The sequence below is a fragment of the Cydia strobilella genome, chromosome 22, assembly GCF_947568885.1.
Source record: "Cydia strobilella chromosome 22, ilCydStro3.1, whole genome shotgun sequence".
Lineage (NCBI taxonomy): Eukaryota > Metazoa > Arthropoda > Insecta > Lepidoptera > Tortricidae > Cydia > Cydia strobilella.
The window spans coordinates 4,837,639-4,862,320 of NC_086062.1; the positions used below are offsets into that span (position 1 = coordinate 4,837,639).

General features: G+C 37.2%; 2 protein-coding genes across 2 annotated transcripts in view; one reads left to right on the top strand and one right to left on the bottom strand.

Annotated features, from left to right (window-relative positions):
- LOC134751409 (dihydropyrimidinase 1) overlaps positions 1 to 6,401 on the bottom strand; it is a 59,134-nt gene extending 52,733 nt beyond the window's left edge. The window contains exon 1 of the mRNA XM_063686811.1: positions 6,135 to 6,401. Within this exon, the coding sequence (XP_063542881.1) occupies positions 6,135 to 6,176 (42 nt within the window). The 5' untranslated portion in view covers positions 6,177 to 6,401. The remainder of the gene's footprint in view (positions 1 to 6,134) is intronic.
- Positions 6,402 to 21,086: 14,685 nt separating this feature from the next.
- Positions 21,087 to 24,682, top strand: part of LOC134751401 (endothelin-converting enzyme homolog) — a 46,882-nt gene continuing 43,286 nt past the window's right edge. Inside the window, exon 1 of the mRNA XM_063686793.1 lies at positions 21,087 to 21,139. Within this exon, the coding sequence (XP_063542863.1) occupies positions 21,137 to 21,139 (3 nt within the window). The 5' untranslated portion in view covers positions 21,087 to 21,136. The remainder of the gene's footprint in view (positions 21,140 to 24,682) is intronic.

The window sequence follows — 24,682 nt, forward strand, 5'->3', positions numbered from 1 at the left end:
TTCACCGAGAATCAAAACTAAAATAACTTAAACGCCACGCACGCACACTACCACGGTGACACAATTTTCTAAATCACTATTACTGACGTCACAGGCCTCCATAGGCTACGGTAACCGCTTGCCATCGGACGGGCGACTTACGAGTACCTAATATTGTAGCACATAACAAATGTTACCAATAGAGGTTAACGCTAAAGATAGTTCAAGTGGCTGTCAGATGATCGGAATTATCGGAAAGCATTCAAAGAGCATCAAAAACTGATGCAACCGGTTCAAGTAATCTTAAACTCTATGGCCAATGCCATAAGACCGAGACAGAATGCAGAGAAGGAGAAAATAGATCACGAATATGGATGGTGCTAGCTAGACGATGTGGCCGTGAGTTTTAATTTTAATTTATGAAAAAATAGTTAAAAAAAATTAAATTAGGTACAATTATTTAAAGTAGTTATGTCAAGGTTATAATATTAATATTTAAGCATGTCCTGATAAAGATAATTTAGAAATTTTGAAAATTAAAATAATGTAAAATATTAAAATCTTTTGAATCCTGTACCTACATCATTCAGAGCGGAGGCAAAAAATCGTGTTTACTCGCTGGTGCTGGCGGATCTTGGTTTTATGACTACGATAAAGACAAATATACAAAAGTTTCTGGTCAAAATTATAACCAAGTGGTATATTCAAAATATGGTATATAAGGTGTTCAAAATTACCGTGACACGCTCTTATTCTCTTAACAATAAAGTCGCGTCAAGATCATTTTGAACACCTCGCCCGCTTAGAAAATTCTGCTGCTAACTGTACAACAACGACATTATAAACTTCCTACGTCTGAGTCTGAGTATATGCGAAGCACGTTCTCATAGAGTATTCTGTACGCGGTCGAGTTTCCGCATTGGACTAATTTGGATTTATTGTGTCTATAATGAAAGCCTAGAAACCTATTTATTGGTCCTCGGATCTACCTGGGGGCTTAGCCGAGAGTCAATCACTTAAAGAAAAGGCCAATCGAATCTTAAATAATGTACAGTCAACAATACCATTCGCTTAGCACCTTTGCATATACATACTTCTATGCAGGGGGGGGGGGGTACCTTTTCTCTGCAGCTGACTGTACCTATGGAAATGATCACGTGACTTCGTCGCATCTGTCATCCCGCCGATACAGTTTAGTCGGTAAACGAATGTCATCTTGCCTGATTGGTTATATAGAAAATAGCATGGACGCCTTATGAGCGAATTTAATCATAAAGTGGCTATGTAATTTTGCGGTTAACCTTTTCGACGCCGTGTCAAACACAAAAGCAGTCATCCAGATGCTAAGTCACCGAATTGTCAAAGTCACAACTGAAATTGAACTTTATGCATATGCATGTAGGTCTATGTTGCTGTGGTCTATGACCGATTAATCGGTCTTTGGCGTTGAACCTACGGTGCGTTTATATCGGTCATTGGCGTCCAAAAGGTTAAGTCTACACTTAACGGCAAAATTGCATAGTACGTCATATATATTTTTTGCTTCTAAACCAACGACGCAGAAAACTTACATATGCAGAATCAGGAACTAATATGAATCATTTCTTTTTATTGCACATAAAAGAAAACCTTTATCAGTCAACCATAAAGTGAAAATCAACTTGATATTTTTAATGATATAGGAGGCAAAAAGCAGACGAATCGCCTGATAGTAAGCGGTTACCGTCACCCATGGACACCTGCAAGTGCAAACGCCAGAGCTACCACAAGGGTTGCAAGCGTATCGTAGGTACAGGTAGTACAATCGGGGACATTCCCGGTGAACCACTTCAGAAAAATTTTACCTCGATCCTTACGAGCGAGCTAAACTCCGCCTCCCATAGAGATAACCAATTACGATGCATTTAGGATTATTTATCTTAATAATGAAAAGGGTAAAAACCTGTGGTAAAAACAGGTAATGAGACAAACAATAGGTAGTAAGGACAGTTTATTAGTTGTTGTTTAGGCTAAGCTTCGCCTCCCCATAAAGATAACCAACTAAGATGCATTTTGAATTCCTTATCTTAGTTTGCAAATGCCGCCCGTCACAAAGTCAATGACGGCCTTTTTCTCAACACCCACATTTTCAAGTGCCATGCTATTGGTTATCACTCTTATGATATCGATTATCGCCTGACCGTCTGCCGTTTAAACGATTTTTGCCCTTAAGGTGGTTCACCGGGTATGTCCTCGATTGTACCTACCTAATAGAGGAAAAATAGATCTCTTATCTTTAGCTTCGTCGTTAGGTGCATTCTAATAAAAAAAAGATTAAAAGGTAATGATGTTATATATTTTTAGCTCAAAAAGCCCTTTCATTTAATACCACACACGGTAGGTTTCTGGACAATATTTTTTTTCCCATACCAAAAAAGATGACGTCATAACTAAAAAGTGAGCTACTCTTGTTTAAGGCGGGTACAAAAAAGCCGATGTACATACCACCACTAAAATTTGGAGGAGTTGAGTTGAAAACTGTCACTCAGTTCAAGTATCTGGGGCACTGGGTCACTGAGGACCTCTCTGATGACCTTGACGTGGAGCGGGAGCGTAGGGCATTAGCGGTGAGAAGCAACATGTTGGCTCGCAGGTTTGCACGTTGTACGGGGAGTGTCAAAATAACTCTTTTTAGGGCATTTTGTCAGTCTTTTTATGCGTGCAGCCTGTGGGTCAAGTGTACGCAGAGATTTTTTTTTATTATTATAAACTGATCGGCGATTGGCCCTAGTCACACCTGATGGAAAGCGAAGACAGGGCCTAAGATGGAGCTCACCGGTTCAGTAACAGCCTTCCCTTAATGCTTTACGCATTCAGTATAATAACGGTTTCAGAATGTTGTTGGGGTTGCCTCGATTTTGCAGTGCGTCGGGGATGTTTGCCGAAGCTCGCGTGGACGGCTTCCAAGCCATAATGCGCAAGAGAGTGGCCTCCCTGATGCGCCGTGTTAGGGACAGCCCCAGCAGCCTTCTGAATACTGTTTTGGACAGGTTAGATTGTCCAATAGTAAACAAATGGAATGCCATGCACATGGACAACAGGAGTGCTGTTGGGCTAAGTTAGTTATTTAAGTAGTAAATAGTTTTAGTTTAATTTAAGTTATTGTAATAATATAGTCTGTAAGGTAGCCGTAATATGGGCCTTGTTGCCTGATTAAAATTATTAAAATTATAACTCCTCTCCATTTTTTTATTTTTGTTGGTTCTACTGGTCAAATTGATTCAAATGGCCTGAAGATCAATCGTACCGATTTTAATGCTTTGCAACGTTTGTTGGCGTGGCGTACCGCTAGCACTATTGCCACTATTGAAACCTTTCTCTGATGTCACTTTTCTTCTATTTGCTCTTTGCTTCCTTAGTATGTTCGCTTTCCGTCCATGACATCATGTTTACGGCGAAAGCCATCGTTAAACGAAATGTTGGAACTATCTGTTTTACTATTTAACAAACTAAACAATCCATCTCAGAACCGAAACGTCATAAAACAACCGCACGAAGTAGGTTCATAAGTTGTTTTAGTTGACAGGGTCATAAATGGTTCGAGTACAGTTGCAGTATTGGAAACATTGCAAGGGAAAGTCGGAGAAACTAACATTGTTTGTGACAGTAATTTAGAATGTCGTAAAATTTTAGGTACTTACTTATTAGCTTTCAATTGGATTTAAGACCAATTTAGTACCAGTACTCAAACATGGTCCCCGGCAAGCTCGGCCGAATTTCACCTTCCCATACAAAAGGAGTTTCGTTCTTATTTTAAAACTACGTGTTGGATTATAATGAAACTTTGCACATACAGTGACATGAGATATATCTAGGTCTGTAATTAGTTTATATAGCTCTAGTATATAAAACAAACGAAATAGAGCAAAAACAAGTTTTGTATGAAAAACTTAAATTCGCTATATTTTTTTTACTATTCAGTTCAATTCAATTTAATTCAATTCAATAATAATTTATTTCGAACAATAGTCCATAATGTGTTAGTAACATACATACTAATACTTAGATCTAATAATCTTAAATCTAATAATAATTTATTGTATCTGAAGCTGGATTAACTAATTACAAACCTAGATATACCTAATCCTATTGTAAGTACAAAGTTTCAAAGCTATGAAGCTAGTCGTTTCAAAATGAGAGCGTAACTACGTTTGTACGGGGACTCTTAAATCTCAACTCGAAATGATGCATTTGGAAACCACTAGACTACCCAACAAGTCAACAATAGATTTTCATTTTCACTACTAAGTTCCTCTAAAGAGATAACTCGTATACAAGTTTTAGAGAGCTACATCATGAAGCCATGTAAACGTCAGCTCGGCATCGGCAGGTCAGCTAAAGTCAGATGGTCAGCAACGATTAGAGCTTAGACTAATAGGTTACTCTTTTGCTGACCAATGATTTAAACTGAACTGCTGAATAATAGTAGATTGTACAAGGGCATAAAACGATCCATTCTTATCCGAGGCAATTTATCTCAGGCATAACATAAATGTTCATTTTTATCCTCGACTATATTGGTCCTCGCTGCGCTCGGACCAATAAATTGCCTCGGATTATGATGGATCGCTTTATGCCCTTGTTGTACAATCTACTATTTCTACAGACAAGTGAAATCACACATTTTGTTTAACCAGGGAGCAAAGTTCAGAACTAACTAAACGGATCAAGTGTTCAAAATGATCTGAACACGCTTTAATAATAAAGCTGTGGTCAAAATAATTAAAGTACATATACTTCTGCTGCTGACTGTGCTCATAGTGCTTTTTTAGGGTTCCGTACCCAAAGGGTAAAAACAACAAATACTAAAAACAGAATAAAATAAATATTTAAGTGGGGCTCCCATACAACAAACGTGATTTTTTTGCCGTTTATTTTGCATAATGGTACGGAACCATTCGTGCGCGAGCCCGACTCGCACTTGTTTAAATTTCCAAAGATAGCCTTTCTTTAGGTAACAAGGTGCCCTAATCGACAATGTCAAGTACAACCTATTACCATTCTTATCGCCGCGCCCATTATAGGTAGTGTTTCATAGGTACGACCGGTACGAGTCAAGGACAAAATGCCGGCCGGCATAAACAATTTAAAATTGGAACAAAAAATATTATTGATACCTATCAACCAACCTACTCCATACTTACATAGTAGAATACCTAATACCGAAAGATTATCAGCAGAGATTTCATCGGAAGATCAGCGCTGGAAGACGCCAGCAACATGCTGAGGTGAGGCCATTTCGTGACACTTTATTCTCACTATATTCTCTTTTATGTATGTGTATTCACTGTTTGTGTGTTTAAAACAAAATCTATTCTATTCTAATATATTATACCTTCCTACTAACGGATTGTACAATTTTTTGTTGTAGGCTTACTTTCTTCTCATCTTAAATCCCTGAGTTACTGCGCATGTCACGTTTGGATGGATGTGTAGGTACAGTCACCCTCAGATATATCGGAGCGCCCGAGGTGTTCACAATATCTGAACACGCACTCTAACGCCTTGACAATAGAGGCGTTCAGATATTTGTGAGAGCCTTGACCGCTCAGATATATCTGATGGCGACTATACGAGTGATTCGGGTGAATAGCCATAGTTTTGAGGTCAAGAACCGACACAGAGAATTTGCGAAGGGTTCATATTCCGTGAGCGATTTCCTGTTCTTTACTAACAAATTCGAGTACCTAGGATAATTTGAAGTAATAAATTATCAGTATATTAACGAACTACCTTCTATGTTTGTGACACCGATACTTTTATCAATGTTAAATATGAATACGTCGATAAGTGACAGCTAGTAAATATTAAATACCTACTAAAAGTGTTCATTAGACTGTGATTAGTTCATAAATTAATATTTTAAACAGCGAAAACCCGGTGGTGAATCTATTTATAAGCTAAGCGTTTTCGCAACAGTCAACCTAATTTTTGACAAAATAGGTCAGTAGCATCACTAAAAAAAACTAAAACAGCTTTGTAGCTAACAGAGAAACTCATTTTTTCGTTTTTATAATGTAGAAACTATTAAACTTAATCAAAACCGGTGAATTTTTCGCGATATTTTATCGTTACGAATTACAAAAGCCGAAAACAACAGGTGCTTGTGGACTTACCTGTAAATGTATGGGGACCTTCTTAACTGGAGCAGTGGCCATTTTCAACAAATCCAATCAGTGCACAACACAAAAGTTTATTTATAAATCGCGTGTAGGCGAGATTACACTTATTTTACACGATTCAACGCACTGTGCACTGTCGACAACGAAACGAAACGCCTACTGATTAAAAAATTTCATTTCATTGAGTTTACTATATCCCTTCCACCGCGCAAGCGTAGTAAAGTCGTTGCGTACCGTTGGCGGGATACAAAACAAACAATTGGTCCGCTCATTATTATCAGTTCGAAGTAGTTCCGCACTATTCTAGTAGATGGCGCTATTAAACACAAATTTCATGGTATACATTTAAAATAATCAAGTAGGAACATGAGATGTGCTTTATGATTTTATTTAAAGGTAATTGCATTAAAATATCTGCAGATGGTTACATATTTAATCATTTGTAAAAATGAGATAACGCGGCGCGTCGTGTCAAAAGCGTTCTAACTTCAGCAACTGCTCATAGATGGCGTAATTTTCAAAGCTCAAACGATCATTACTTTGCGCTCTAGCTTTCCACCTTCCACCAAAACATCCCATGGACCAACCATGAGTTGGTCGCCTGTTATATTTCGCGCTCGTTTCTCCTAAGTGTACAAAATATATTTAGTTTAATTTATAATTAGTTTAGGAAGTGAAGTGTGTATGAAGATTTACCATCGATGCCATCTCTACACCTGAAGCCAGGATTAACGGTAAGCATGCCATTTTCTTATATTAAGTATGTGCCCGATAAAAAAAAATAAGGAGTTTAAATTATTCCGTCATTCGTATTAAAAGATTCGTACCATCTTTAGTCCATAAACAAAGAGCGAGACGTTCTATTTTTTCCTAAAGCTTTAAAATTAGATTGTAGTACCTAATTCCAATGCACAGTCGCTCAATATGTTTGAGACTTTATCGGGTTATAGATTGGATTTTATAATTTAATTGCTGTAATTTTTCAATTTCTACGTGAATTGAATGGGTACAATTGGGATAAGTAGCTACTTTCGACGTCCAATTAGATGCCTAGGATAAATATGTGCAAATTAAAATACATGTTGTAGTTAAATCTAATGTATCGTAAAATGGTCCTACATTGCTCCAATATTTGCTCCACTTTAAGGATTTTTTTTTTTTTAACTGTTCATTATTATATAAATATTCAGACAAATTGAAAAATAAAAAAATGAAAAATATATTTATTTTGCACACAAAGATGGGAATTTGCAGATGGAGTATACCCACATGAGGTCCAGGTTGCGCGCATACAGCGGTACATTTATAACAGTATGAACAGGGGTCCCCAAACTAGGCATAGCCTGTATCTTGGGCGACCAGTTAGTGAATTAAAAAATAGATTGAAAAAAAAAAGTATGTCTAAAGGTAAAGATAGGTGCTAATGCTAATAACCTTAGCTACTAGGGATTTACGTTGGTCAGTCTGTCAGTCAAGTCTCTTAAGGCTAAGTCTCTATACCTATAGGTTAAGTGTCTAATTATGTAACATAGAGTACTACTACATATGGACAGAAATTGAGGCCTATGGCCGAATAATTGAATATTAAGAAGAACATCTTATGTAACATATTTTATCGGTAAATCAACTTTATGAAATGTTGTTTTATATAAAACGAACCTATGAATAAGGAGCACAACATACCCGTTGTTTGGGATATTTTTGCTCCTACCTATAGTTTACAAACAAAGGCAAAGTTACCTCATTGTGCGCCAAATTATATAGGCCCTGCCAAAACGGAGAATAATTTTATGACTAACGTAGCAATTCAAAATATATATACAATTTCGTTTATCTGAGTATATAAATAATAACATAGAAATATTACGTTAGACATTGAGTTGGCATCAATTAATTACATTTAAAACTTTCGCGTTTTGAACACATATTAATCACAATAAAAATCGAGTATCGCGAATTTATTTTGTTACTTAAATCATCATAAATACATATTCATTCATTCATCATTTTGTTACATCTTCTTACATCCGGCGCAAGTCACTGGATTGAGCTTCATAAACCAAAATTTGTCTCCACTGCACCGGTATCATGGTCGCGTTTTTGTCACTTGTCACATCATGCGTCACTCTCGCACTTACGTACTTGTTAGAGCGTGACAAGTATGGTGACAAATGATAGACAGCCGTCCATCTTAGCCCCGGCCATTATTATCCTCGAGTTGTGCGAGAAGCGATTGAAATCAAGAAGCACCCCAGAAATTTTAATAGAGAAGATGGTTTTAACTTCTTGAACCGAATAGAATTTTAATTATAATTAGCTAAAATAACTACATAATTTACACATCATCCTATACCTACTAAAGGTTTTTCATTAAAGGGTATTAATAAAAAATCCTCTATCTCGATATCAAAGGCTCGATTACGATTGGGTACCTACCTATTTAACTACGTATAGATACTTATTGTTTGCGATTCAAAATGTTTTTTATAGATTGAATGGGTAAAAGGCAACGTAAACATAAGTAGGTACTAATAGGTAGTTTAAGCAATAAGGCTTGGATACAAGTAGGAAGGATAGTACTTTCAAACATAGCATATCATTACGATGATGATAATGATACGCTTACGATTATATATATATCATTACGATACGACAAGATCTGGACGAACAGAAGCATTCGTCGTTCAACCAAGGTGCGCCTGACTCGATCTCTGGTATTCTCGATTTTCGTATACGGTGCCGAAACATGGAGTTTGAAAAGTCGCGACAGGGCAAAAATCAACGCTTTTGAGATGTGGTGTTGGCGAAGACTCTTACGCATACCCTGGACGGCTATGAGAACCAATAAGTCCATCCTAGAGGAGCTGAAAATCACCACGCGGCTCTCTACAATATGTCAAGAACGCGCACTCAGCTTTTTTGGACATATCATGCGGTCTAAGAAGCATGACCTAGAAAGGCAGATTATCTTGGGTCAAATAGATGGCAAGCGCGGGCGAGGAAAAGCACCCACGAGATGGTCTGATGGTGTGAAGAGGGTGGTTGGTGGCAACATGCAGTGCGTGACTCATGTGGCTTATGACCGCACACTATGGAGACGGAGCATACATGGTCGCGATCCTCAGCAATGAGGGACCGAGGAAGAAGAAGAATCATTACGATAGCGATTATTTTATTACTCCGTAGTTGATAATAAGGGATGATGCTTGATTGAAATTGTATGCTCATGGTACATCACTACATAGTATAAAACAAAGTCGCTTCCTGCTGTCTGTCATGTCCTTCTGAAACAATATTAATGCTCAAGTTTCCATTGGGGCTCTGTTTCGTCTGCTCAGGGTTGAAGGCTTTACGTTGCCTTTTACCTATTAAACCTATGAAAAACATTTTGAATCGCAAACAATAAGTATCTATACGTAGTTTAATAGGTAGGTACCCAATCGTAATATCGAGATAGAGTATTTTTTATTAATACCCTTAATGAAAAACCTTTTAGTATGTATACAGCATGATGTGTAAATTATGTAGTTATTTTAGCTAATAACAATTAAAATTCAATTCGGTTCAATAAGTTAAAACCATCTTCTCTATTAAAATTTCTGGGGTGCTTCTTGATTTCAATCGCTTCTCGCACACCTTTTTCTATGATGGCATGGAATCCATCTACTCCGGCATCGGCAAACATCCAGTTTAGATGCCAAATCATTATTTTAGAAGCCAAACTATAATCTCAAATTCTATGTTTATTTTTGGTAGGTTTGATTTCGCTGCCGTTTTTAGTCCGATGAATAATATATGGTGCTTATCTTAATTAATTGACGCTTATTAATACGCCGCCAATCTATAATAATACCTAATCTGGGTTACCCTCATCTGGCAGAATATTATTTGTCAGAAATACACTTCGCATAACACGTATCGCAGAAAACTTTTAGTCGAATGATACTTTCGCATAAATATATACTTGCCATAATAGTCATTTCGCATAATATTCATTTGCCAGAATTTTCTAAGTGGGTTAGGTTAGGGTTTTCTGCCAATCCGAAACCCCGTCTACAAAGCGCGTGGCGGAACACCCCAGGGGGTTTAGTCCGTGGGAGTCGGACATACCGACTAGGCTTCTCCCGGGCCAGTGGGATCCATAAAGGATTCCCCCTGGGTCATAAAAAAAAATTATGCAAAAAGAAATTCTTTATTGCTCACCAATATAAAAGAAGAAGATACACAAATTATGTCATATTTTTTTTTACGTCATATTATATTCATTACAAACCTTTGTGTCTTGTTACTTTTGACCCACAAGCCCACAACGTGTTACTTTCGGCCCGCCAACGGGGTCATAACTAACGAAAAACGTTTTTTTTTAGTCACTAAAAATACACAATTATAAGGTTAATCAAGATGTTAATGTACAGAACATGAACTGAAGTTATATACTCGTATAAATACATTAATTTCAAAACTGAAATAAATGTCATATACTAAGAAAAAGTGACTAAGGGCTCCAGTGCCCCAGGCTTGAATCGAACCAGCGTCCTCTGCTATCGCGGCGGGTGTAATAATTTAATTTGTTCTAATACTTCTTACAGTACATTAATTTCATCAAAATAATAACGGTTAACCAGAAACTAAGGTCAAAGTACAAGTGTTGCGTTTGTCCCCGCTCTCCCCTACATATTCATACGTAAAGTAACAAGCGTTTGTATACACCCGCCATCCGGACATGTATAGTGTTTTGGCCCCGACCTTGTTGATAAGTGATAACGCTATCATGAAAGTTTACCACATCGTTATCAGTGGCATTTTGCTATGGCAACTCCATGCTGATGTCATTTCCATTCGGATAATTCTTGGACGCTGTAAATACAATTAAACATCGTCAACCGTCAAGTCATCACAAAATGATTGTTCGTGTACATTATACGTATGTACATAACAGTTATTACTTTGCTAGAGAGCAACAGTGAGCAAAATCGCATTTTGCCATTTCGTCACTGTCGTACTTTTGAAACAGAATTTTGGCACGGACACTTGCTTTTCAGTTTGATGTTAATTAAATGGGGTTGGCCGGTCGAAGTGTTTAGCAGGTGGCGCCAGCATAGCTTGCCTAGAATTGTGTCAAATTTTTGTTTTTTTTGAATGCCCTGGATGCCAGCCCTTTAAGTCAAATCTCATAGAAAAAGGGGCAAGGTATGTAGGCGCCATCTCTGCAAACCTTTGACAGTTGCCAACCCCATAGTAAGGGACGTGGTGGACAAAAATTTGACAGTTCCGAACAACTGACCGGCCGATATTGTCCGGCGGACTGGTAATGGGTGGGCCCCTTTACATTCTGTGTAGGTATTATTACGCGTCACTGGATGTACGTTTTTTCGATGTGGTAGATCTTTTGATCAATTAAGTTTAATGAACCTATTAACGCTAACTATGGCGTTGACAGTTATGATGATGCCATAAACATAGTTTGTTTTGTGGTGCAACACAATAGATTGTTATGTTCACTACATGTTCCTACAGATAATGATAAAACACATAAAAACTCAAAAATGCGCGTTTTCCCAGAAATAAGACCTAGCTAGTTTTAATAACAAAACTTCCGTGTGACGTATGTTTAATAAGACCTAGCTAGATCGATTATTCGTCTCCGAAAACCGAAAAATTTCATAGAAATCGTTAGAGCCGTTTCCGAGATCCCCGAAATATATAAGTATATACAGGGTGATTCATGAGACGTGAGCAGGACTAATCCTGCACAGTCAGCAACTGTTGATTGATCGATCACCGTCGTATTTAGTTGAAACATACCACACTTTTTCTGATTTTTTACTTTTTTTGGGGACAAATTTAATTACAATCATGGTTACCCTACAACACCTAATTAATAAACATAAAACCTCTTTCACCGTAATGACAGCATTTTGATTATGAATAAAATAAACTGTCAAACTTGAGTGAGATATGAGTTTTCAAAAGTAACCAGACTCTGATGACAGTGATGAAGTGATGACAGTCAATTTGACACAGGATTTCGGTAGTTTAGTACTTATTCTAATTGTAGGGCGACCATGCATGTCGTAAATAAATTAAGAAAAGAAATAGCCATATTCTTAAGTTTTAACACTTTTAACATAGATTTTAAGTCTTATTTTATATACACTACTAACAAAATAAGATCACTGTTGTCTTAAAAATTTAATAAATTGAATTGAATTGAATATTCATAATATAAAGCAATGTTTCCCCTATCACCATTATCGTTATTGGAAAGCTTTCAATATTGATTGATCTGTATGTTTGTGCATCAATGACGTGTGCACATGACTGATAAGCTCACGTGTGCAATCCGTATCTTCGATGGTTCTAGCTTTTAATGGCTTGATATGAAAGTTACAGTAATATGATTATTTTAGGAGATGAGGCAATTAGAATAACTATAGGTAGTATAATTATATAGAATAACTATATAATTATGTAGAAGTCTGACTTGAGCTCAAAAAGATCCTACGGAAATTGTGCCGCGAGCGATTCTACTGTACTGAGCATGTTGACAATATCATCACTACATAGTATAAAACAAAGTCGCTTTCCGCTGTCTGTCCGTCCGTCTGTCCCTATGTATGTATGCTTAGATCTTTAAACCTACGCAACGGATAGAGTGATTCAAGAGGAAGGTTTATACGTATAATTTGTAAAGGTGTTATGTAAATTAGTTGATCTACCCGTGCGAAGCCAGGGCGGGTCGCTAGTATTATAATATAATAATATCTGGGAGACCGAGCTTTGCTCGGAAAATATATACAAAACTCAAAAATGCGCGTTTTGATCAGAGATAAGTCCTAGCTAGATCGATTTTTCGCCCCCATATAGCAAATTTCATCGAGATCCTTAGAGCCGTTTCCGAGATCCCCGAAATATATATACAAGAATTGTTCGTTTAAAGGTATAAGATTGTAATAAAATAAAAATCGTTTATTTCAGATCTGCATTGATCCATACAATGTTAGTAGAAAGATCTTAAAAACTATGTTAACTACTAAAGTAATTAATAACATTACAACTAAAAAAATATCTATCTCTAGGTAAAAACTAAAAGCTAGAAGCTAGGTAATGCCGTGCAAGAGGTTTGGACGTAGGTAAGTACATAATTTTATTTTAGCCGATCAATCACATTTTTTTTAAACAGCGGGAAATTATTGGGTACTATTCAAAGGTGCAAGCCTTTTCCATGAATATACCCCATATTCATGGAAAAGGGATAAGTTTCAGTCATATATACATATGTATGATACATATGTATCGGATAGGTAAGTGTTAGTCATATGGTCCGTTTTTCGAAGTCTAATGTACTAAGAGCTTCGTCTGTTTATATTCGTAAATATATTCCGTTAAAAGCAATATTCTGAAACAGGCATTCATGTGTCTCTTTCGCACGTAATTCCTGAAAACTGTATACTTTAGTACAGTAATAAAACGACCATTAAACAGTGTTTCTCATCAATCTCATCATGTGACCTCTTTAAAAATGCTATGAAAAGTTTTAATATCAATAAAAAGTTGCTGCCCGCGTTTCAGGACGACCAGTCTAGAAAATACGTTTTGCCATCACCTATTCGGAAAAGGGCTTTTTCTTCCCTGTTAGGAGGGACCAAAGTGACACTTTTCTTTCCTGCTAGGAAGGATCAGTGGCCTTTTTTCTGTTTTAGGATGTGTTTTTTTGCGTACAATTTTTAGCTTTTTAAATAATGTCATGAAACATAATAATTTCCTCATAGGTGATGTGAAAAGAAGTATGTATCACATGGTAGTAATAGTAGATTGTGTCACAAGGGAGCAAAATGACATATTTACGGCGAGGGCGTACATTGAGTCCTGAAGGAAGCAAAGGATTCTACAATTGAATCCTGAGCGTAGGTACTCTTTGGACATCCATCAACTATGAAATAACTAAAATAAAAAGACGGGTGCAAAGGTCGGGGACATCAATATTTGGCGACCATTTGTATGATTTATTTATGGAGCTACCAAATTATTTTTAGATTCCGCTATCAATGGCCGGAAGGCTTGTGGCGATGTACGAGGTTCAAAAAAATATAGGTACTCATACCTACTTATTGCTAAAGTAAAACACCAATCATCATCAAATAAAGGATTTAATACAATAAAAACAGACATAACTTGGGAAACTCCACTAGGCGACGCCATTACGGCGATGGCTATCTGTCAAGTTAAGTCCTTGCCGCGCTATAGTGATGTGTCCATTTCTAATACCGATTGTTGAGCTGTACGGGGTCCCTTTGTTTGACATAATTATTGAAAGTCATAATGTAATGATTGTCATATTATCATTAGTCATAATTCTGAAACCGTTAACTTTTCAGGATTTTCCGCGGGTTATCCTATAGATAGGTTAGGTTAGGTTTATTTTATGGCAATCCTGAAAAGTTACGCGTTTCTGAGAAAAACCAAATTTTGACTAATGATAATATGACAATCATTACATTATGACTTTCAATAATTATGTCAAACAATAGAGACCCGAGCTGTACTCGTGAAAGCCTCATTATCGGTTATCATTATGTAAAATGTTTGAGTTTACAAAATTATCTTATGTAACTTTTACACATGAATGATGACATTTTTATTACCTACTTTATCTGTACTTTTTTTTGTTTTTTGTTTGAATTGTATTTTTGAAATTTTATTTCTTGACATGTCCCGCTATTATTTACGTGCTAATACATAGTTTGTAAGATTTTTCTAACACAATATCATATTGTTATAGAAATAAATAAATGAAATGAAATGAAATGTCCTTTTTTTCTGAAAACAGTATTTTATTTGTTTTCATAGAACAGTACCTAGTTATTAGCGATTACTTTTAAAATCTGGCACTGAAGTTTGCTTTATTTTTTGAATATACCGAGTATAGATAACTCTCTGTGTCCACCAAATGTTGTCTAAAAATGACGAAAAAGACAAGTCGACACCAAAGAAATAATCGTTTCCTAAAAAACAGAATAGATCGCCTTTTATCCCGCGAAAGTTCAAGGTTTCATAGGAAATGAGAACTATCCGCAATCAGCGACATGGTGCACAAAGTCATTTTCCGGCACATTTCGCTGTCATATCCGCCACTAGTTAATAACAAATCGCTTTGCCAATCTTGCTGATGCTGTAGCAGATGTATCTATTCACAAATGGCATCTAAAGGATTTGCCACACTAGATGCGTTCTGCGGGCAGCGGTCAGGTCAAACTTCAACTTCAAAGGTTGCTGTCAATGTTGTTCATACATAATGCGGGTTTGACCTAACCGCTGACCGCAGAACGTTTCCAGTGTGGCAAATCCTTTAATATGTAAGTATCTATTTATAGGTACATATAAAACATTCGCGTTATACCGGGTGTGGCCTGTAATATAAGCAAAATTTTAAACTGTAGGCTGTGGCTGTACTCCTCATACTGACCAACATGTTCAGCGACTTTTAAAAATAACTTGTGTTTTGATTTTTAATACACTAAAGTTTATATTTTAAGACGCAATGTATTGCGAATTATGATGATGGCGTAAATTGAAGATAATATTTATTTTGTATGAAAAATAGGAAGTCTGGAAAAAGCGCTGGTGGCCTAGCGGTAAGAGCGTGCGACTTTCAATCCGGAGGTCGCGGGTACAAACCCCGGCTCGTACCAATGAGTTTTTCGGAACTTATGTATGAAATATCATTTGATATTTACCAGTAGCTTTTCGGTAAAGGAAAACATCGTGAGAAAACCGGACTAATCCTAACACAGCCTAAGTTGGAAATGGACTAATCCTAACGAAGCCTAAGCCTGGGTTGGAAGGTCAGATGGTAGTCGCTTTCGTCTAGTGCCTACGTCAATTCTTAGGATTAGTTGTCAAGCGGACCTCAGGCTCCCATAAGCCGTGGCAAAATGCCGGGATAACGCGAGGAAGATGATGATGGAAAATAGGAAGTCTAAAGACTTCATGATTTTCAAAAGTTATTGAACAAAAGTGTCACCGTTTGAGGAGTAAAATCTATGTTTTAATTATTTGCTCGTGTGACAGACAACGCACAAACTAAGCTGATCTAAGAATCGATTTTTATAAATTCACCCTCTTGTGCCGTTGGAAAATATTCCAAAATTGCAAAAATTCCACATGGAAATTTTCGGAGACTTCTCATGTTTTTGTAAAGGAATCAAAATTTTCCATTTCGAAAATAAAATTTTCCTTTTTTTCCTGTGAAACTTTCCTTTAATTTTCTAGAATTTTTTGAACTTTTCAGAAACTTTCCGCGACTTGCACATCTATAGGTACATCCAGTACATCAGCAATTAATGTTGGTAGAGCGATGTGTTATTAACTAGTGACGGATATGAGAGCGAAATGTACCGGAAAATTACTTATACAAGCCAAGTCTAATGAGGGCTAGCGCGTTTAATTTCGCCGCTAGGGGCGCTAGTGTAGATGGAGGTCTTTCAAAATGTCAAATGCATAGAAGTTTGGGGGGGTTTCAAGCTTTTTTATCGGGAATTTTCACTCCTTATTCATAATTGTGATAAATCTTTATCCATATTTGATTAATCATGGTAAACAATAAATATAGCTCAATAAATGTTAGTGGTTTAAAAAAAGTGCAAACTAAAATATATGCAAAATTAAACAGGTTGAAAAAATGACACATTTAGACTTTAAAATAATTTTGTGTATATTAGAACGTATTGATTTTATAAAAATAGGCATAGAAGAATTTTGAGATCTGTTTTTCTGGACCTACATCTACAGTGGCGCCAACTGGTGAGCACAAAAACGGTTACATGACTGTTGTTGTGTGTGGCCGCTTTCTACGGATCAATACCTATAGGTACAAGGTGGGTACAAGTAGGTACATACGTTCAGACATCCAGACGTTGATCTACCTCCTACGGAGCCTTAACTGCCAGACCGATTGAGATAAATGGGGTGTCAAGCGAAATTTCCCTGACGTCACACAATATGGAGTACCTAAGTATGTGTGAAGTGTGTAGTAGTAATCTTAATTGTATATATTTTCATATTTTTATTTGTGTATTGAAATTTTCAGATGACGTATTTCTGTTGCCGCTATAACAAATACTAAAAAGTACGGAACCCTCGGTGGGAGAGTCCGACTCGCACTTGTCCGGTTTTTTAAGTAGTACTCGTTTTTTTAAATTCAAAGTTTTTGAGGACTCAAAAAATAACAGATCACTTATTGCGTTAGACACCAGTTTTGCCTTTAAAAATATGAATCTTGGTGAACATTATATATGTATAATTATATGTGTAATTGTATATGTAGTTATCTCAACAAAAGGGTCATAGGATCATTAAGTACTTTAACATAATCAAGATATTTCGGAAAAAATGATGATGATGAGATTATGTGTAATCTTTCTTGTTACTTAACTAATTTCTCAGGTCTGAAATTAATTCTATCATAGGTTTCAATGTTATCATTACAACGTAGAATATTTATATAACAAATTGTTTACAATTGCCGATAATAAAGTTAAAAATTTAAGAAATATACACGAAACAAAGATACGTAAGTAATTCATATTCATTAAAAAGTAGAATATTAATTAAATTAATTAGGACTTACGTCGTTATAGTTGGTAACTTTTTGAAAAGGTTGAAAGTGACAGCTGACATATTATCTCTCCCGTTTGCTGGCCTGAAAAATGACGTGTATTTGCTGATCAAATGTAATTCTGAAAATGAATAACAGACAAAGAGATAGAAATGTCTTCATTCAACATTTGATTGCAGGTAGGTAATTTTTTTGGGTGTTGTACAAAATGACGTGTTTTATTTCCGGCCTACCGATAGTGATGTCTGTTCATGATAATATTAATTTAGTTTTCATCTAAATTTAGTGGCCAAATGTTCTTCCATTACGTTTTGTTAAAAAAAAAAGTAAAAAAAATGTAAAACCTGAAGTTTTGCGCAGTGCAAAGTGAAATAAGTCAGTGCGTGTTTGTGTAATTAATATTTAGTTGGATTTTCCGAAAAACCAAAACTTTGCCATCATGATTATAAGTGATGAGGTAAATTTTGACATTTATTTTATACTGCACGTTATTATTTAAAAAGATTTAGACTAGGCCCGTATCTTAGAAAGCCATGAGTATAATTATCGCTCGAGGTAAATATTTTCATTTTTCCTTTTGTTGAAAAAAGAATAAGCCCAAAGGACTTCATTGCAAACACTTAATTTACTTTTATAAATAAAATAAGCGCATACATCCGCGATTTACGACATTTAAAATATTGTTACCCCTTTGACTTAGCCCTGACCCCAATAGGCTCTGTTTTTATCCCCTAATTTTAATAAATTCAATTTATTTAAATACTAGTTAGCATTTTTGCCCTAGGTTCGGAACTTTTTGTGTATTTGTGATGACCGCGTGTGATCGCAAACGCTTCATAATGTGCAGCCTGTTTGAGGCAATCGTTATAAATAACGTTCTTTTGTTTTGTACAAACAGAAACACATAATAGACCATAAACAAACCTTACCCCGTTGCAATAAGGTTGACGTATTGTCAGTTGTGTCGGCGATGGAACACATCGTAAAGAAGCCCATTCATTGTTGATTTGATTACGCTTCAGAATCATCTCACGCTGTAAACAGCGAAGCTCAAAGCGATCGTCTGTTGAGTCGTCTTGGGAATTAATCAGTTCTCACTGTACTTACTGTAAGTACGTGTCTTTGATGTGATACAGGTCATACACGGATTTAGATTCTAATTTGTCTTCTCCGTAAATTTAAAAACATTTAATTAATAATTTAATTTGATACAACCTTAACTAAGTCGAGAGCGTCGGCCGATATGTCTAATAGAAATAGCTTTTAGAGAACAGCAGAGACAATTTATGTGCTTTTTTCGCGTGGTTTATCTCTAAAGAACACGGGACTTTATCGCGTACAAACTTACGTTTATTTATGGCAATTCTGCACACCGTCAACTATGTAGATTGTTTTTATTTACTTCAATTAATTTTAAAATCAGACTGATAATTACATACAGAAATTATATTTTTGGCACTTAACCTTTCGTATGCTTAGGAGCAGATCTGCTCTATAAAATGCTTCATATGAAATATGAAGTTATTAGCATACGAAAGGTTAAAACCCGTATATATGAAGTGCCTCTTTGTACCTACACACAAGTAATAATTAATTGACCCTATTCTGGGAGTCCATGAGTTGCCATATCGCGTTTCGACGCTATGTCATGGCAAATGGGGATATCATGTCCCACTCTGCCCTACAAAGTGTGTTTTGTAAATATTTTGGCGATTTTGTTGTGCGTAATAGCGAAAATTTATGTGTTTACACAAACATGACAGATATAAACACCCTCAAAAGGATATGTTCGCCTTTGTTCTTAGGTTTTCCTAATTGTAAGTTATTTTTAATGTGTTTTTGTACAAAGAAAAGAGTTACTACTAACTACTACTACTATAACCACCGATAAAATTCATTTATAATGTGCTCATTGCAATTTTGAAGTTAGCTGTACATAGGTATGTATCAAGTTTCGATGGAATCCTCATTAAAGTCTGCCTTTAGACGCATTTTCCTTATTGAAAACCGGAGGCCAATTAATTTCGGCCACAGCGACCGTATTAAAGACACCTAACCTCAAAACATAGTAGTAATAAAATAAGATTAATATTAATTGTGCGCTGATTCTCCTCTTTCCAAATAGACTATGCGCCTTCAGGAGGCTTGCTTACTCAATCTTATTGACACAGACGACACAGTACAAGAAGGATCCTTTTTAGAGTTCCTAGGGTTACGTACCCAAAGGGTAAAAACGGGACCCTATTACTAAGACTCAGCTGTCCGTCCGTCCGTCCATCTGTGACAGCTAGACAGTTGAAATTTTCACAGATGATGTATTGCTGTTGCCGATATAACAACAAATACTAAAAACAGAATGAAATAAATATTTAAGTGGGACTCCCATACAACAAACGTGATTTTTTTGCCGTTTTTTGCGTGGTACCGAACCCTACGTGCGCGAGTCCGACTCGCACTTAGCCGGTTTTTAAATCCTCTTTCGAATTTCAAAATTTGGACGTTCATATTTGCTTGCTTTAAATACCTATAATAATCATGAACTCAGACATTTCACACATCGTTATGCTCTGAACTGAAATAGCTCATTTTTTATCTACGAAGCTGATCGAAAATGGTACGTTTCAAACCTTATAGGGAGTGTGACACATGTATTTTACTTTCCTTGTTTAAGAAATAAAAAGTACCTAGTGTTTAACTCGGGGGAAAGCACCCGTTTCGGACTAGAATTGGCGCTCTCACATTTCAAGTTTGACTAGCCGGTCAATTGGAACAAAGTGATAATTACTAGATACGAGAACCATACGAGATCTAATAGATACGTTATAGTTTAGTTTTCAACTAGTTCTTTTGCAGTTCGATTCGAGAAACCAATTGTCATTTCACGCTACAATTATTGTGACGTTTATGGATATCCATTAGATATCCATTGGATGTCTAAATCTTAAAGAGATCGTTCAAGAGGACATTCGGAATTACGGAAATGTCAAATTTGACATGACTTTCTTAAATATCTCGTTATCGTTTCTGTTTCATATCTAGTGGATATCTAGATCATTGTTCGAATTGGCCCGTAGGTACCTACTCGTTGCAAATGGGTGAAAACGGGAGACGTTTTAGTTTATAACCCAACTATGATTTGTCCTCAGATGGCTCGTTACAAGAAGACGGGGTTCATGGATGATGACGCCGGTAGCGTCAGCTCCATCCAGCTGAACGAGGGCGTCCGTTCAGGCGGCACCCATATCCGGTACCACATGGTGAGTGGGACAGCTAGTCTTCCCTCTTCTTCTAGACGGGGTTCCTAGATGACGCCGGCAGCGTCAGCTCCATCCAGCTGAACGAGGGCGTCCGTTCAGGCGGCACCCATATCCGGTACCACATGGTGAGTGGGACAGCTAGTCTTCCCTCTTCTTTTAGACGGGGTTCCTAGATGACGCCGGCAGCGTCAGCTCCATCCAGCTGAACGAGGGCGTCCGTTCAGGCGGCACCCATATCCGGTACCTCATGGTGAGTGGGACAGCTAGTCTTCCCTCTTCTTCTAGACGGGGTTCCTAGATGACGCCGGCAGCGTCAACTCCATCCAGCTGAACAAGGGCGTCCGTTAAGGCGGCACCCATATCCGGTACCACATGGTGAGTGGGATAGCTAGTCTTTCATCTTCTTCTACAAGAAGACGGGGTTCTATGGGTGCCGCCTGAACGGACGGCACCACTTGGTATGTCGTCTTGAAGACCAACACGGAAGAAAAGCAATCACCTTGTCATTCAACCCCTGTACACTCCCTGATTTACGGTTTTCGGATGACTCAGCAATGGCAGCATCAGTTCGCCAGTTCCATTTGTGGGTACCCATGGGTGACGCCTGAACGGACTATGTGATATTCGGCTGTAGCCGCGCAACTCAGTTGACGTCTTTGGCGGTTTAAGTGCCAGTTGCACCATCCGCACTTGACAGACTGAATAGACTGATCAACGTCACCCGCGGCGGTTTACTATGAAACTTACATTACAATAAAATTTAGCGAACTCTTTATCCGTGACAAACCGTTTGGTGCAAACGACCCTAAGGGCAAGTGGCAAGGGATGAGTAGCAGTTCATCATCTTTTACTAGCGAAGCATCTCTATTGCTATTACTGCTGGTGTCGGGTTTCTTGTGTCGCTATATTTTTGCGTCAGAGGTGTAGGGTTAGAAACGGTGGCAGTGTTCCTATTTCGTTCCTTAGATTGTACAGTCGCCATCAGATATATCGGAGCGTTCATGGTGTTCACAATATCTGAACACGGACTCTAACGCCCTAATAATAGCGGCGTGTTCAGATATTTATGAGCGCTGTAGCCGCTCCGATACATCTGATGGCGACTGTACTATAACCCAATGTGTACAGTGGGCTTTAGATTTAAGAATATAGTTCATCATCTTTTACTAGAGAAGCATCTCTATTGCTATTACTGCTGGTGTCGGGTTTCTTGTGTCGCTATATTTTTGCGTCAGAGGTGTAGGGTTAGAAACGGTGGCAGTGTTCCTATTTCGTTCCTTAGATTGTACAATCGCCATCAGATATATCGGAGCGGTCAAGGTGTTCACAATATCTGAACACGGACTCTAACGCCCTAATAATAGCGGCGTGTTCAGATATTTATGAGCGCTGTAGCCGCTCCGCTCTGATGGCGACTGTACTATAACCCAATGTGTACAGTGGGCTTTAGATTTAAGAATATAGTTCATCATCTTTTACTAGAGAAGCATCTCTATTGCTATTACTGCTGGTGTCGGGTTTCTTGTGTCGCTATATTTTTGCGTCAGAGGTGTAGGGTTAGAAACGGTGGCAGTGTTCCTATTTCGTTCCTTAGATTGTACAGTCGCCATCAGATATATCGGAGCGTTCATGGTGTTCACAATATCTGAACACGGACTCTAACGCCCTAATAATAGCGGCGTATTCAGATATTTATGAGCGCTGTAGCCGCTCCGATACATCTGATGGCGACTGTACTATAACCCAATGTGTACAGTGGGCTTTAGATTTAAGAATATAGTTCATCATCTTTTACTAGAGAAGCATCTCTATTGCTATTACTGCTGGTGTCGGGTTTCTTGTGTCGCTATATTTTTGCGTCAGAGGTGTAGGGTTAGAAACGGTGGCAGTGTTCCTATTTCGTTCCTTAGATTGTACAATCGCCATCAGATATATCGGAGCGGTCAAGGTGTTCACAATATCTGAACACGGACTCTAACGCCCTAATAATAGCGGCGTGTTCAGATATTTATGAGCGCTGTAGCCGCTCCGATATATCTGATGGCGACTGTACTATAACCCAATGTGTACAGTGGGCTTTAGATTTAAGAATATCGAAATAAAAAGTTAAGCCCCTAGGGCAAGTTAGCGCGAACTCATGAAATATTAAACGGGTTGGAAAATGCATATAGCGACCCGTTGCGTTTGAGTTTACGAGTAGCTTATAGCGTGACTAGCCTCAGTTGGTTACGACCATGACAGAGATAACAATCGCAAAAAACCTAAACCCTAAGTTACCTGACAAGTTGCCGAGAAAAGTTCGTATAGCCTTGATAAAAAAAAATTTAGGTCTGTAGCAAATCTATTGTAAGCGGTCAACTTAACATGTAGCTGTATGTACAGTTGTACACTCCTTTTTAGGGCTTATGATATAACCTAACTGGTGTTCTCTCGAGAAAAACTTAGCAACCTAGTTTAGTAGTTAACCCATTCAGCGCTGATCACGACACATTGCCGTTTCGCCTCTACGAAACACGGCTACGACGTAGCGCTACGTACGTAGCTAAGTAGCAATGACTTAAAATATGAGGTGAAACACACATTTTCACGATATAACTTCACTAAAGCAAATATTTATTATGCCTACAATAATAAAGGACACCGTAAAGTGACCTATTAATTATTGAAAAAACAAATAGCGCCTGGACATTGTTGACAAGCAATGTTGTGAAACACATTCATGTGGCTAATGGATGTTTTGTAGGGGCTTCAGTTAATTGAAGTATATGTAAATATATGTTATAGGTATTATCTTATATTCATATTTCTATGGGTATTATGCATGCATGTAAATACAAAGGTTTATTTATAAATTCTAGTTTTATGTAACTTTACTAAACATTTCAATTAAGTGTGATGTGATATAATAACGGACGAAAGTTCTATTTTAATGATAAAGGATCAGACTACGCGTCAAAAGTATCTACCATTCTCTAATAGCTTAGTAAATAGATATAAGTCCATGTATGTAGAACAATAAAATTAGTCTGTGACAATTACTTTAGAACGCGTATACAAATATTTTAGAACGCGGATTGAAGAGATATCTTTATTTGGAAAATAATTTCAGGATGATCAGATACTTTTGGAGCGTTGTTTTATCCGCTACTAATGATGTTGACTGATGTCAAACGTTGGACATGAAAAAGGGACCTTTAATTAACCAAATTTCATAACTGTCCAAGAGATTTCGAAGTTTGTCCTATTCCGATTGTGCTATTTAGTTAACGTGGCAGTTGTCTTGCCTACACTTAATTTCTTCTGTTTTCTTGACGATTTATTTTGAAAAGGAAACATTTTTTAAAATATTATATTTCAATGTTAGACATTCTTCTGCCATTAAAAATAATAGATAGATTTGCCACACACTATTCTATACAGCTGATGGCGGATGGTGATGCCGCTGATTTCTGTGGGATAGCCATTTTTTTTTCGCGAGTTCGGTATTGGTCCCATAATAAAATTTGTTCAGTATGACCTACAAAGTCACTACGCAGAGTATGGCTGGTGGTTAAAATTTCGCCCTTTATTTACTTAAGAAATTAGAAACTCACTCTAAATCACTATATCCATAATATTAAACACTTAGGGCAATAAAAAAGGCAATGTCACAGAGACCCTTCGCTCAA